This window comes from Hemibagrus wyckioides, linkage group LG11 (genome assembly GCF_019097595.1).
Source record: "Hemibagrus wyckioides isolate EC202008001 linkage group LG11, SWU_Hwy_1.0, whole genome shotgun sequence".
NCBI lineage: Eukaryota > Metazoa > Chordata > Actinopteri > Siluriformes > Bagridae > Hemibagrus > Hemibagrus wyckioides.
Window position 1 is genome coordinate 27355026 of NC_080720.1, and position 13822 is coordinate 27368847.

Below are 13822 nucleotides of genomic sequence, written 5' to 3' on the forward strand. Positions count from 1 at the left end.
GTGCCTGTGGTCACAGCATCTACTCAGTCTCTGTAAGCACAACCCCAGTACTCTGCTCCTCTAGGAAGAAAGCAATGTCATCCACACCTACACAAACTGGAACATGTCAGAAGCATTTTAGACATATTACACCTGATTCCTTGGACAATTAAGGCATCTAACTAACGTATACATTGCTATCGATTACATGTCGCGGTGTGTAATCGCCCATCTTCTCACTTGCTTAAGACAGGTTCAAACACTAACCGACAGAGTCGCGCGTCAGGGACGTCACTTTACTGATTGACTGATTGGAGAGTAGGTTGAGAAGCAGTGGACCAATGGGGACTTTTATCCCGCCCCTAAACTGCATAAAACCCTACGCGTGTTTTGAAAAGTGTTTGGAGTTGGAGTTGAAGTTGAAGGTCGCAAGACTTGAAGACTAGTTTCTGATTCCTGCTACAGCACGACTGTATATCTCTTTCATTCCTGCAACACTTTGGCGATTGGATTCCTTCATCGACTCTGCACCACCAGGGAGGATGAACTTCAGAGGAGAAGACGCGCTACAGCGGCAGGAGGACGCGGACCCTCAGCCCGGATGGACCGGACTATACGACCCCTGGACCGGTGAGTTACTGACTTTTTACCTTTTCCGTAAAGTAACAAGTGCTTTAGTGAGCAAAACTGTGTTAAAAACAGCACTAAACAGGCGGAAACGCCATTAGGAATATCGTTTTGTATGGTTCGACAGTTTTGGGGGAAAAAAGCGATCTGTTCGTTGTTATTTGGCTAATCGTTTTGTTGACATGATGATTATCCTAAGGTTTGTGGGTATAAAGTGGTCTAAAATGGATAAAGTTGGACCTTTTTTAAGCCAAATAACTGGCAAAATTAGCAGGTTTACTGAAGTCGAGCTGGAGGAGGAGAAATATTAGCGAAGATTAGCTAGGCGGCTAGTTAGCATAGCTACTGTGGCTAAATAATTGTTTCCCAGTGTTCCGAGTCCACAAAAGTGATGAGAAACCTCGGAGTAAACACTGATAAAGTAAAAAAAACTAACCCTTAATAGACATTAATCTAGTTTAATCTGAAAGTTTTTGTCGCGGGTGAGTTAGCAGTGAGAGAAGTTGGTCATGTGACTGTGTAGATTTGCAGCTAAAACGTAAATGGAGAGAATGTATGTAGAGTTATAGGAGGATTACTGTAATATAACTTGTGTACATACTGAGTGATTGTTTTTCTGCTGTACTATTAAACTAAAGGTTTGTGCTTCCTATTGTGAGTTGTGCAGCTGTTTCTCATTTGTCTTTTGACACAGGGAGACTAGGGGAACAAACACGTCAAGACGAGCTCAACTACAGCGAGCAGAGTGACTCTGAGGATGAGGAAATTGTGTTTATTCTGCAGCAGGATGTGCAAGATGGAGGTGATGAGAATGAGGTCACTGTGAGGAGCTCATCCCCTGTTAGGAGCCCATCCCCACCTGCATGGAGCCCATCCCCACCCATGAGGGTCCTGTTACCTGTATGGGACCTATCACCAGCAAGGAGCCCATCCCCACCTATTAGAAACCCATCCCCACCTATTAGAAACCCATCCCCACCTATTAGAAACCCATCCCCTTTAAGGACCCCAATCCCTATAGTACGTCCCACGCCATCCTACGCCATCCCACCCCTTCCCATTGTTGTGTTGCACGACATGCAGTCTGGTCAGCCTTTCGTTCCAGCGTCCGTGACCTTCCATGTTTGGCGCCAGAGAATAAGTAGAAGGGATGAGGAGGAAGACAGTCGAGTAGTCCCTTCTGGTAAGAACCATCAGAGTAATAAAGGAAGTAAAAATGAACCCTTAATAGACATGAATATGGTTTGGTTGAAGGGTGGTGGGTTTTTTATTTTGGTGGGGGGGTGAGTTTGCAGTGATATAAATGGGTAATGTGACTGTCTACATTTTCAGCTAAAATGTAAATACAGAGAATGTATGTACTGTTATAGGAAGATTACATACTGAGTGATGTTTTTCTGCTGTACTATTAAACTAACGGTTTCTGCTTCCTTTTATGAGTTGTGCAGATGTTTCTCATTACGTTTGCTACGTTCCAGCATATCCTGTTCTAGACCAGGGGAAGAGGTGGAGGGAGGAAGAGGAAGACGATGAATTCTTCCCTTCTAGTAGACGACAGCGTGTGGAACCTGAGTGGGAGATGCAGGTAGTCACAAGGCCCCTCCAATTACCAGTTGAAGTGATTCCTGCACTAAGCAGTGATCTTTGAGCAAACCCCAAAGATCACCCCGTACTCATCATGTGGTAAGTATCAGTGGTAGGTATCTGGGGTAAGTATTTGACCTCTAGTCTTTAGCTTTAGTCTGGTTTTATTTTTCTTACTTTTCTTAGTCTAAATTTGTAGTGAATTTCACTTCCAGACTCCAGCAGTAGTAGCGTTAAACCATTTTCATGACGGACTGAATTTTGGTAAGATAATAGTAGTAGTTATCGCAATTATGTTAGTTTATAATTGTCTGGTTAGTGTTTAATGTATAGGCTTGTTACTTTAGTATGTTGTATATTTAGGAAATATGAATTAGTATTTATTATAGAACTTATAATTAACCAGTTTTCTGTTCATATATGTGTAGGTTATGCATATTGCTGCAAATATTTATGCTGTTGTAAATATGTATATATTAAGTATTTAAGATTTAGGATTTTAAGATTAAGTTGTACAGAAGTAGTGCACTCCCACCCCCAAATGCCCCTAACCCCTGTTTAAAAATATATCTTAAATATAAAAAAATAAATGTAGTTTGTAATAAGTTCATGTTTGCTCTCATTAATAAGCAATAAAAGTTCTTTATTTTTCTTCAACACTCATGTGTCAAGTGTCTCTTATAACACACTATAAGCATTTCTCATTGCTTTCACATATAATTACAATGTAGAAATAAACCTTTCTCCCATTAGCAAATACATTCCTGCCAACAGTCTGAACATGTTAAATCTGTATAATTAATAATCTGCTGTTGCCGTAATGCCTCATAAACTGATAATGGGTTAATCTTAAGGTGGAATTTTACTATTACGTGTTTAACTTCGATCTCACAAGCGACTTTACTGAGTTTACTGATGAGACCCATAAACTAATGCAGTGTGAGGAAGAAACATCCACTCTGAATATGGAGGAAAAGCTATCAGAGAGAGACAGGAGGGTTTTGATTCCTTTCTGTTTATACATTGTAAGAAAGTTTCCTTCATTTATGGTATAATAACCTGTACTGTTAAAGAACAATATTGCTTAATTCTATATCGGCATTTTTCTAGAGCTACAGACATTTCACTGTGAAATACTGACAAAAACCTGTAAAAGTATTTTCTTCTCATAAACAATCATTTCAAAAAAACCAACTTGCTAAAGTGGCATTAAATATAGTTGTCAAGGCAGGGGTGTGTTAAAGGCAGAGAGAGAGTAGCCCGTGTGTGTAAAAGTGTCACCATAATAGTGTCACAATACACAATCAAATACAAAAAGGTGAGCCTGGAGAAGAAGAATGTTGTTGGCAGTGGACAACTTTCTTTAGAAAAATGCCACTGGGTGGAAGTTTTCTCCAAAATCCATAGAGGATGGCCCCTGGTCCTGTTGCGGAGGTGTCCATGATGAAGAACATCAGAGTGTCTTAGGATGGGGCCAAGGTGAGGAGTTCAAATGCTATTTTTTAGCTTTATAAACCTGATGAGAGAAAATGATCTCCAAACAAAGCTGATATAAAGTACCTCTGACATTTCTAAAAATCCCTCAAATGAAATAAAATAACGACTCGCACGTGATTCCTAGTCATTCATTAAATACAAAACATTAAGTGTGACACTTTTTAAAATCCCTACATCTGTTGAAAAAAAATGCTGTTGACTTTTACCTGCTGATATTTAGTAGGTTGTTTTAAAAGATTTTATAGTACTATACACATGTATGAAGAGCCATACCTTAGGTTTTGCAGTCCCTGCTTTGGCTGTTTGTTGCATAGAAACTACAGCAATGTATTGGTGTAAGATGAGTCAAAGTCAATAGTTTTTTTACAGTATGACACAGATCACAAGATGAGCTAATAACAGTGCTCCAGTCCTGTGAAAGTCAAGTTTAATCTATAAGGCATTTATTCTTTGACACTGAACTTTTTCACTTTTTCTGTTCATGTATTTCAGTTCCATCAGTGACCACTGTAAATACTTGAATGTGGAAGGGGATAGTTGTAAGATTTTATGTTTATTGAATGATTCCAGGGTGAAGATGAAAATACATGAAGTGATGGAACTTCTGTGTACAGTTAACTCAGCATTCAGACATTAATATAAATCGTGACCACAGATATCCTGAGAGACATATCTCAAAGATATTCAAGTACGTGTGACCTCTGTTTTTCCTCAGATTGCAATTTTCAGCTTCCATTCTTCTGGTTTTACATACAGTATAACCCATTTGAAGTGTTGAAGTACTGATTGAGTGTTTTATTAGTCTTTAGTTAGTCTTACATGATTCCAGTTGATAGATTTATAGTTCTTTTTAGGACAGAGGCACCAGCAGGCACAGTCTGTAAAGGCATCTGTACATATTGTGAGGAAATATTGTTTTTACAGGAGACTGCGAGCCAGGCCAAAACTGGGATGTCTGCCTTTACATGCACACGAATATAATACAGTGTTGGCCTGCCCTTTCAGCTATAACAGCTTCAACTATTCTGGGAAGGCTTTTTAGCCTTGTGTTTATGGGAATTTCTGACCATTCCTCAAGGTGCGCATTTGTGAGGTCCGGCACTGATGTTCGACGAAAAGGTCTGGGTCACAGGCTCCGCTCTAATTCGTCCCAGTGCAGGCCAGTCACGTTCCTCCGCACCAAACTCGCTCATCCATGTCTTTACGGACCTTGCTTTGTGCACTTTGTGTGCTGTCGTGTTGGAACGGGAAGGAACCATCCCCATATTGTTCCCCCAAAGATAGGAGCATGAAATTGTCCAAAATGTTCCTTTCACTGGAACTAAGGGGCCAAGCCCAGCTCCTGAAAAACAACACCTGAATTCAATGATTTGGAAGGGTGTCCCAAAACCTTTTGCAATATAGTGTAATTTTAAAATATGAGTAATTCATTTGAATGAGTAATTCATGGCAAGGGGTTATTTTCTCACATTCATTTTCCTTTTCCTTATTTACTGGAAGCCATTGTTCTTTCACAAATGCCATTAAAATTCTAGACTTCACATTGCTTTTTCCATAAGTTGATATCACTCAAGAAACATGGGCTTAAGTCCACAATAAAAGTCGAGCTATTGGGTTGCGGTATAACATCAGTAACGTTAAAAGAGAATGCTGCTCAAGAGTTACTGATTGTTAGCTTACTTAGCTAACTAAAGCGTAACTAACTATAAACAACGTATTTAATATAATGATAGATTTTTCACATGCACAATAAAATCATTCATTGTTGCGAGATTACATGCCAATGTTAGATTTCATATTAAAGTAAATGGCCCTGATGATTTACTTGATTATCCCAGGATGTGCTCACCTCTACATGTTTTCACAAATATGATGTTGAATTCTCATAAGAAGAAATCGTATGTTCCTGAGGTGGACAGAGCAGGTATCTGAATATGAAAGACTTTCTTCTGCTCAAAAAATTTGAAAGAAATCCTGCAGGTAAGGCCACGGGTGTGTGGTCGGGGTTTTCTTAGGCTACGGTATTTCAGACTGTGTTAACCTTCTGATGAAATGTGACAGGAAATTACTTAAATGTATCCAGAAAAGTTACAATGACAGAGAAACTTTCAGCCACATTGATTTTATTAGGTTTATTCTCTTCTTTTCTTTCTTTCTTTTTTTTTTTATTTTTTTTTTTTTAAAACCCATACCATCCACCCCCCCACTTCGGAGGACTTAAACTTTGTTTAATTTAATAACATATTGATTAAATAATAAAAAAATATAAAATATACATATTTACAGGAATTGGCATTCAAGACAGAGGTTATATTTGTGTATAGTACAGCTCCAAAAGTGTACCAGAGTAAAAAAGATAACTAAAGACGACTAAAGAAGGAATCAGATATATACAAAAGTCCAACATGTGCCAAATATATACATCTTCTGAAAATGGAGCTTTGCTGTTTCAGATATCTCCACATTGTTCATTCATCAGGTCCTGGCTGTGATCATCAGTCTGATCATCCATCTGATCATCCGTCTGATCATCTGTCAGGAAGAAAAAAACACTTTACTGTGTGTTCAGTGTGAAAGTTGTGTATTTCCTTTTTTCTGTTATTGCTATGATGGGTATTGTGTTTTATTTGGGAGACAAAGACACACCTTTTTGGGATGTCAGTTAAACTATTTGGAGTTTAACAACTAAATGATTTGGATTGATGCATTGCCTTAAAGGGCAACAACTGATATAAATTGGGAAAACAGTCAGAAATCACATCAGAAATCACAAGACAGGAAAGAAAAATAATTTATAGTTTAAACTGAAAAGTAATTTAATAGGCTAGCAAAGTGATTACTTTTAAAACAGATCTTCTCCACATCATCATCATTACGAATTAATGTTAGATCTACTGCAGATTCTGGTCACATATCCATTGAACTCTACCGTATTGTAGCAGAATCAGTTGTTTTCAGTTATCAGATTATTGTTTTTAGAACCAAAACAGTACCATAGCATTTCATACTATGAGTTTTACAGCTCTGGTAACTGCTCCGTTATGAAAAAATAAATGGTCTTAAATGCCAAGACTGGTTCAAGCTGCAAGGAAGGATATAGTAAGTCATATAATAACCCCTTACACCTGGGGTGAACAGAAAAGGGAATACATACACAGGAAAAGTGTTCTCAGTGCTCAGAATGCACAACACGTCAAAACTTGAGGTGAATGAGCTCCAACAGCAGAAAACCCCACTGGGTACCACATGTCAGCCAAAAACAGGAATCTGAGACCAATCTTGGCTGAGTAGAACCCAGTGTGGTTCTCTGCTGTTGGAGCTCATTCACCTCAACTGCAGAAATGAGCAGGTATGAACGTATATTTTAGTGTTGAAATGGGACCTGTGCCCTCCAAATAAAAATGCCACAAAACGTTTCTGTAAGAATGATATACCCCATTCATTTTTAAGCTATTGAAATGAATATTTATCAGATTATAGGCCATGTTTACCTCTTCCATCATATTCACATCCACATCCATCTTCTCTACCACATCATCCACATCCATCTGCTCTACAACCTCATCCAAATCCATCTGCTCTATGTCCACATCCACACCCACATCCATCTCTTCTTCTCCCAGACTTAATTTCTGGAGGAATTCACTGATCCCACTAAAGTCACTAAGGTCATGTGGCACCTAAGTAAACAAACAGATAATGTGGGTGTTCTGACCAATCTACATAATAATAATTTTTTTAAAAAAATATGATATTATATTATAATTTTTATTTTTAAAAATGTGTATAAAATTATAATATAATATTCATAGATTTAAAAAAAAAAGAAAGTCGTATTGTAAATCTACTGACTACATGACTATTCATTAACTTAAGTTTAACTAAATGAGTAAAGAAAGATAAAGGAAAGAGTCCACTTAGTCATCGTTGAGTGTTATCTCATCATGGTGCTGGTCCATCAAAGGCTTGATCTTGTTTTAGGCTCTTTCACATATCTGTGAATTCTCCAAGGAAGGAGTAAAAGAGTGAGAGTAGAGTACTGGTGTGGATGGAAAAGGGGGAAATTAAAGGGAGCCCACTTCAGTCAACCACATATGCTGCAAGAGTGACTTGTTTGTCATTGAATTTCAGATATTTGTGACAGAGATCATGCTCAGAACAGTTCAGTGGATTTTGTCGTGGGGGGGTGGGGTGGGGGGTGGGGTGGGATGGGGTGGGGGGGGGTGTAGAAGAGAGAGGAGGATGTAGGGAAAAGAGATTAAAGAAAAGGGAAGAGGGAAAAGAGGAAGAGAGAGGACACTCAGAATGTGTGTGAGAGAGAGGGAGTGAGAGAGAGAGAGGGAGAGAGAGAGAGAGTGAGGGAGAGAGAGAGAGAGAGATGGTTAAAACTTCAGGCATTTAATTCTCACAAGTTAGAAAACAACAAATAAAATTTACTTATTTACAAATAGTAAATTTACTGCAATTTACTTCCACATGCCTTTACACCTATCTACATACAGAAATGTGTAATATAGCATATTAAATAGGCTTAGTGTTTAGCCACAGCCATTTTACATACCAAATATATGCATATTAATATAGCTGGATGTATAAACTTGATATGTAAGGTGGCTGTGGCTAAACACTAAGCCTATTTAACAAAAAATGTTCCATCTACATATCTAAACAATATACTAATGAAATAATACACTATATATTATTGATATATGACATTTTAGTATAGCTGAAATATCTAAAAATAAAAATAAATATAACACAGCTACAGTTTAATAATACATGGCTCCTCTCTTCCTGTTTTAAATGAGTGTATTAAAATTTACGACAGAGAATGAAAGAACAGTTTACCTCCACATGCATCTCCTCTACATCCAGACTTAATTGTTGCAGATGCCTGATGAGCTGAAAACAATATATAGCACAGAAAATAAGGAACAAACGAATATATATATATATATATATATGTGTGTGTGTGTGTGTGTGTGTTTATTTACTGTTATGCAAAGCTGTTAATAATTAGATTACCTCAGAGATATTCACTCTCCCACTTGCCATTGCTGTTTGAAGAAGGTTGTAAAAGAAAAGCAGGCAGTAGGAAACAAACTGCGAGAATGAAAATAAAGAATGTTGTATCTGAGCATTGAACAGTTTCTTAATAAACAAATAAAATATAAAGTCTTCTTTTTAAATTAATAGTACCTACCTGTGGCTTGATTTCCTTTTGTCTAATGTGTCGAATGAGACTGTAAGAGAAAAGTTTCTGCTCCGCACGTCCTGCTTACTGTTGTGATGAAATAGAAACTGTTATACATGTTATCTCATGTTCATCTGCATTCTGTTATGCATGCTGCATCTGCATTTTTTTTTCTCATTGAAACTTTCAAAACTGAGTTCAACATAAACACAAATAAAATTCTGTTATCTCTATTATTTGTTATTTCACATATTCTTACTATTATAGGATAATTGTTGGATGGAATATTTGGATGTTGGTGCTTGCAGAATAGAAACCTATCTGGGAACAGAAACCTACTTGGTAATCCGAAACCTAACTAAGAAACAGAAAGTTAAAACCTCATCTGTGTTTGAGAACGTACACACACACACACACACTTTTTGTCTTCCAAAAACCAAAGCAAATATTGTGGTTTAGAATTACATCTTATCTCATTTCATCTGTAGTCCCAATGTTAAAGGTGGATACCATGAGTCTAAAACATTGAAGTGTTTCAGGAAGAGAATGACAGCTTCACCAGTCATTGGAAGACGGCCAGAGACTCAGGTGTTCTGACATTGATGGCACTGCTCAGGTGCTAAAACAGAGGACAGTCTTGATACATATTTCCAGCCAGTAGAGGGAGTGTAGCAATGGGGTGGTGTGGGAGTGCATTGTATTCCTTTTTTATCCATTATCTTCAGGCCTTTCAGGACTTACACTTTCTGTATTTGAAGAAGGAAGTTGCTCCATGACTTTGTTTTTTGCTCATCCGGATTAAATTTTTTATTTGTATGTACGCATGTACATTTAGTTTAATTGAGTTGGGGTGCCGTGGAAAAAAAAACACTACAAAGGGGTGCCATGCTTTCAAAAAATTTGGGAACCACTGCTCTAGGGCCTTAAAAGGCATCAGACCTCTAAGGGTTAACAATGAATTTAGACCTAAGCAGATACCAGGGGAAGCTAAGGAAACAGCCGAGTGTGATCGGATCTTCACCCCGGAGATGACCCCCTGCCTACTAAAAAGGAAGGATCTTTCTGTGGGCTCTCGTCTGTTTCAGCCCTGAGTACTCACTTAGGTAGGCTTCTTAGGCCAACAGTCCAATTACAGGCCAAAAGGCAAATCTCAACTAATGTAATGTGATTTAAAGCTTATTTGTTCAGTTCTGTCCATTGTCCATTTTGACTTGCGTGGATCCACTGTACGTTATGGAGGCGCCCAAACCCGCAAAAATGTTTCTGTAAGGATGATATAGACTGTTTATTTAAATAAAATCAAAATAAATATTTATCAGATTATAGGGCAGGTTTACCTCTTCCATCATATATCATATTTATACGTTCACGTCCATCTGCTCTACGTCTTCGTCTCCGTCCATCTGCTCTGCGTCTTCGTCTATGTCTATCTCTTCTTCTCCCAGACTTAAATTCTGGAGTAATTCAATTATCTCTTCCACATCGCTGAGGTCATGTGGCACCTGAGGAAACAAACAGATAGTGTGGATGTTCTGAACAATCTACAGTACATAATAATAATTGTTACAAATATATTACATTACAAATTTTACACATAATATAAAGTTATACTAAATTATAATATAATATTAATATTTTTAACCTCCTAAGACCTAAGCTTGCATTTTAGATTTCTTCTACCTATTTTAGGTAGGTTTTATGGGGTTAGGAGGAACCCATAAATATAATAACCAGATATTATCTTTGAACATGAAGCCACTTCTTTTGTGTACAACAGGTTCCAGTTACAAAGAATTAAGTATTATGGTGCACACAACCAAAAATGTGATGTCCACGTATATGGACGCCAGGTTGTAGGAGGTTAAAAAGTAGTATTCTTTTAAAATCTAATTGATAAAGCAAACTGACTGACATGAATCTTCATTACTTAAGTTTTACTTAATGAGTAAAGAAAGATAAAGGAAAGAGTCCACTTGTCATTGCATCAACTGCTGCAACAGTTACTTCATGGTCACTGAGTTTCAGATATTTGGGACTAAAGATCTGTCCAAAATGTCATATTGTTTATTTATCAGGTACTGGCTGTGATCATCTGTCTGATCATCTGTCAGGGAAAAAAAAACACATTACTATGTGTTCAATGTAAAATTAGGGAGATAAAAAACTCACCTTTCTGAGATGTCAGTCAAACCCTAACTCTTTGGGGTGTAACAGTTGAATGATTTGGATCAATGCATTGCCATGATGCATGCCCATCAAAGACTTGCTAAGCTTGTGAATGTGAAAGAGCATTAATAAAGTATTGGTGTGGATGGAAAGGAACTTAAAGGAAGCCTACATCATTCTGCAAACTGCATTGTGTTGCAGATATTTGTGACCAGAGATCAAGCTCAATACAATTTAGTGGAAGTTTCGTGGGAGGGATGGGAGGTAGGGTGGAAGAAAGGGAGGAGGAGGGAAGGGAAGGAAGGAGGGAGAGAAGAGAGATTAAATAAAGGGAAGAGAGAAAGCATTTAATTATCACAATTTAGAAAATGACACATAAATATGCTGTTTATCCCCACATGCCTATATACATGTACATATACATAACTTACTATATAACTAAACAAATAAAAATCTATAGGTTTGTCCTACAATCCTTATACATGGCATCTCTCTTCTTGTTTTAAATGAGAAAGAAAGAAAGAAAGAAAGAAAGAAAGAAAGAAAGAAAGAAAGAAAGAAAGAAAGAAAGAAAGAAAGAAAGAAAGAAAGAAAGAAAGAAAGAAATGTACACACCAAATACAGACATGTATTAGACTAATACTAAGTACTGAGATATTCTGAAAAATTCTGTACATTATTCCAATTAGTATTAATCAAAATTCGGTACATTATGGTTGATGTATTGCGTCTCTCTTCTTGTTTTAAATGAGCATATTATAACTTGAAAGAGAGACCTTATCACTTCTCAGCATTTAAACCAATTCACCTCAACACGTATCTCCTCCACATGCAGACGTAACTGTTAGAAAGAAAGAAAGAAAGAAAGAAATGTACACATCTAAATGCAGACATGTATTAATCTAATACTAATCTGATGCCATTATTAAATTATGAGCATTATGAACATAGCAGGAATTAGTAAATACACATTACCTTCCAACCAGTCATATACTGAAAATGCTTAAAGTACTGACATATTCTGAAAAATTCTGTTCATTAATCCCATTAGTATTAATAGAAATTTTGTACGTTATGGCTGATGTATTTGGAAATAACATAAGTTAACTCAAATTACAAGCCATTATAAAGATATATAATGTAAGTAAAATAGAAAACAACTCTTTGATACCAATCTCTCTAATCACAACTTTGAATGAACAGAAGCCTCAACATTGCTCTGATATCTTAAAAAAATCTATATTATAGTATATGTACATCCTGTACATTTAGTAGCAATTGTTATGTGAAGCTATTTATATTTACCTCCAGGAAATCAGTACTCGCCATTACTGTTTTCAATAAAAAAAAAATACTGATTCCAATCTACAATGTTTGCTCTCAATAACGTGTTGAATGAGAGCCTACCTGCAATTACTTAGGCTCAAGAGAGACAAATTCTCTGCGCCACACTTCCTGCTTAAGCATGTTGTGATATCACACTTAGGAAATAGGAACTGTATTTATCATCTGCATTTTGTTTCAATGAATCTTCTATTCTGGATGTGAAGTCGTTAGCTTAGCCATGTTTGTGCTTGCGGAACAGAAACATAAATAGGATACACATTTTTGGTTTTCCAGAGTATTCAGGTTCAGGATTACAGTCTCATCAGTCGTTCCAATGTGAAAGGTTATATTCATATTGATGGCGTTTGGGAGACGCCCCTTATCGAGACCCACATATAGAAGTGCAGACTACACAGGCTTCGGATACCATGAGTCTAACTCTGTTGGGTGGTAACAGCAGAATATTTTAAACAAATAAGTGCTAGTTTAAATATTTCAGGAAGATGTAGGTCTTCCTGAAATATAAACTTTGGTTGTTTGTAGATGGCCAGTGGCTTGGCTGTTCTGACTTTGATGGGAAGTCCATTCCACCACGTAGGTGCTGAAACAGAGAAGAGTCTTGATGCATACCTCCATTGTACCCTGAGAGATGCTGGGACCAGTCAAGCACTTACACTTGTTTGATTAAAAAAAAAAAAAAAAAAAAAAGGTATTCTTAGTCTGAGATAGCGAATCAGTAGTACTTTATTTATTGAGAAAACACTTTAGGTCATCACCCTGGATAAGGGCATCTGGAGAATGTCGTAAATGTAAATAAATGTAAATGTTTATGAAAATTTGAAGTGCTAGAGGATCTGAGGGAGCGGGGTGCAGTGCAGGGAGTGATAAGAGCTCTGACGTTACAGGGTGCTGGTCCGTTGTCGGCTTTGTAGGCAAGCATCAGTGTTTTAAATGTATAGTGTCTGTGGAATTCCGGCAAAATGGGGTGGGGTGGCAGGACAACGAGATGTTCCAGCAGGAATCTTGTAACCCTTCCTTGAATTATGTGCATTGTACTCCATTTTACATCCATAATCTTCAGGCCTTTCCGGACTTAACATTTCTGTATTTGAACAAAGAAGATCCAGGTTGCTCACATTAATCTATTTGTGTGTATTGTTAGGTATCTTAGTTGCATCATTTCTATCGCTTCCCTAAACAACCATACAATTACATGTATGCTCAGTAAACAACAACATTAGAATTACATTTAGAATTCTCCTAGATCTAGACACAAGGTAAATTGAACAGAGACGTTGACAGGGTCAATACTTGGTAGAACCACATCTGCCTGCAATTACAGATACAGCTAAAGTACATTTACTCATTCATCACGGTCAAACCGGCTTGTTCAACGTTGCAAATAATAAATAATAAAAACAACCAAAAACCTAAAAGCTTATTGATTCT

At 37.2% G+C, this 13822-nt stretch overlaps 1 protein-coding gene and 1 long non-coding RNA gene across 2 annotated transcripts; one reads left to right on the plus strand and one right to left on the minus strand.

The window, feature by feature from the left end:
- Positions 1-314: 314 nt before the first annotated feature.
- Positions 315-2740, plus strand: LOC131362078 (formin-like protein 2). Its single transcript, XM_058403821.1, has 3 exons — positions 315-609; positions 1301-1789; positions 2085-2740. The coding sequence occupies exons 1-3, from the start codon at positions 522-524 to the stop codon at positions 2252-2254; spliced, it is 747 nt and encodes a 248-aa protein (XP_058259804.1). The 5' UTR covers positions 315-521; the 3' UTR covers positions 2255-2740.
- Positions 2741-5869: 3129 nt separating this feature from the next.
- Positions 5870-9156, minus strand: LOC131361122 (uncharacterized). The gene is made up of 5 exons (XR_009205963.1): positions 9141-9156; positions 8891-8968; positions 8713-8790; positions 7179-8589; positions 5870-6219 (listed from the first exon to the last, which is right to left on the minus strand). It is a non-coding gene; the product is annotated as an uncharacterized LOC131361122 (long non-coding RNA).
- Positions 9157-13822: the final 4666 nt, after the last annotated feature.

Bases quoted from the DNA above. Each gene is read 5' to 3' on its own strand.
- LOC131362078 (XM_058403821.1), top strand. From the start codon at position 522: ATGAACTTCAGAGGAGAAGACGCGCTACAGCGGCAGGAGGACGCGGAC. The intron at 610-1,300 runs GTGAGTTACTGA...CTTTTGACACAG, and splicing joins ACTATACGACCCCTGGACCG to GGAGACTAGGGGAACAAACA. The intron at 1,790-2,084 runs GTAAGAACCATC...GCTACGTTCCAG, and splicing joins CAGTCGAGTAGTCCCTTCTG to CATATCCTGTTCTAGACCAG.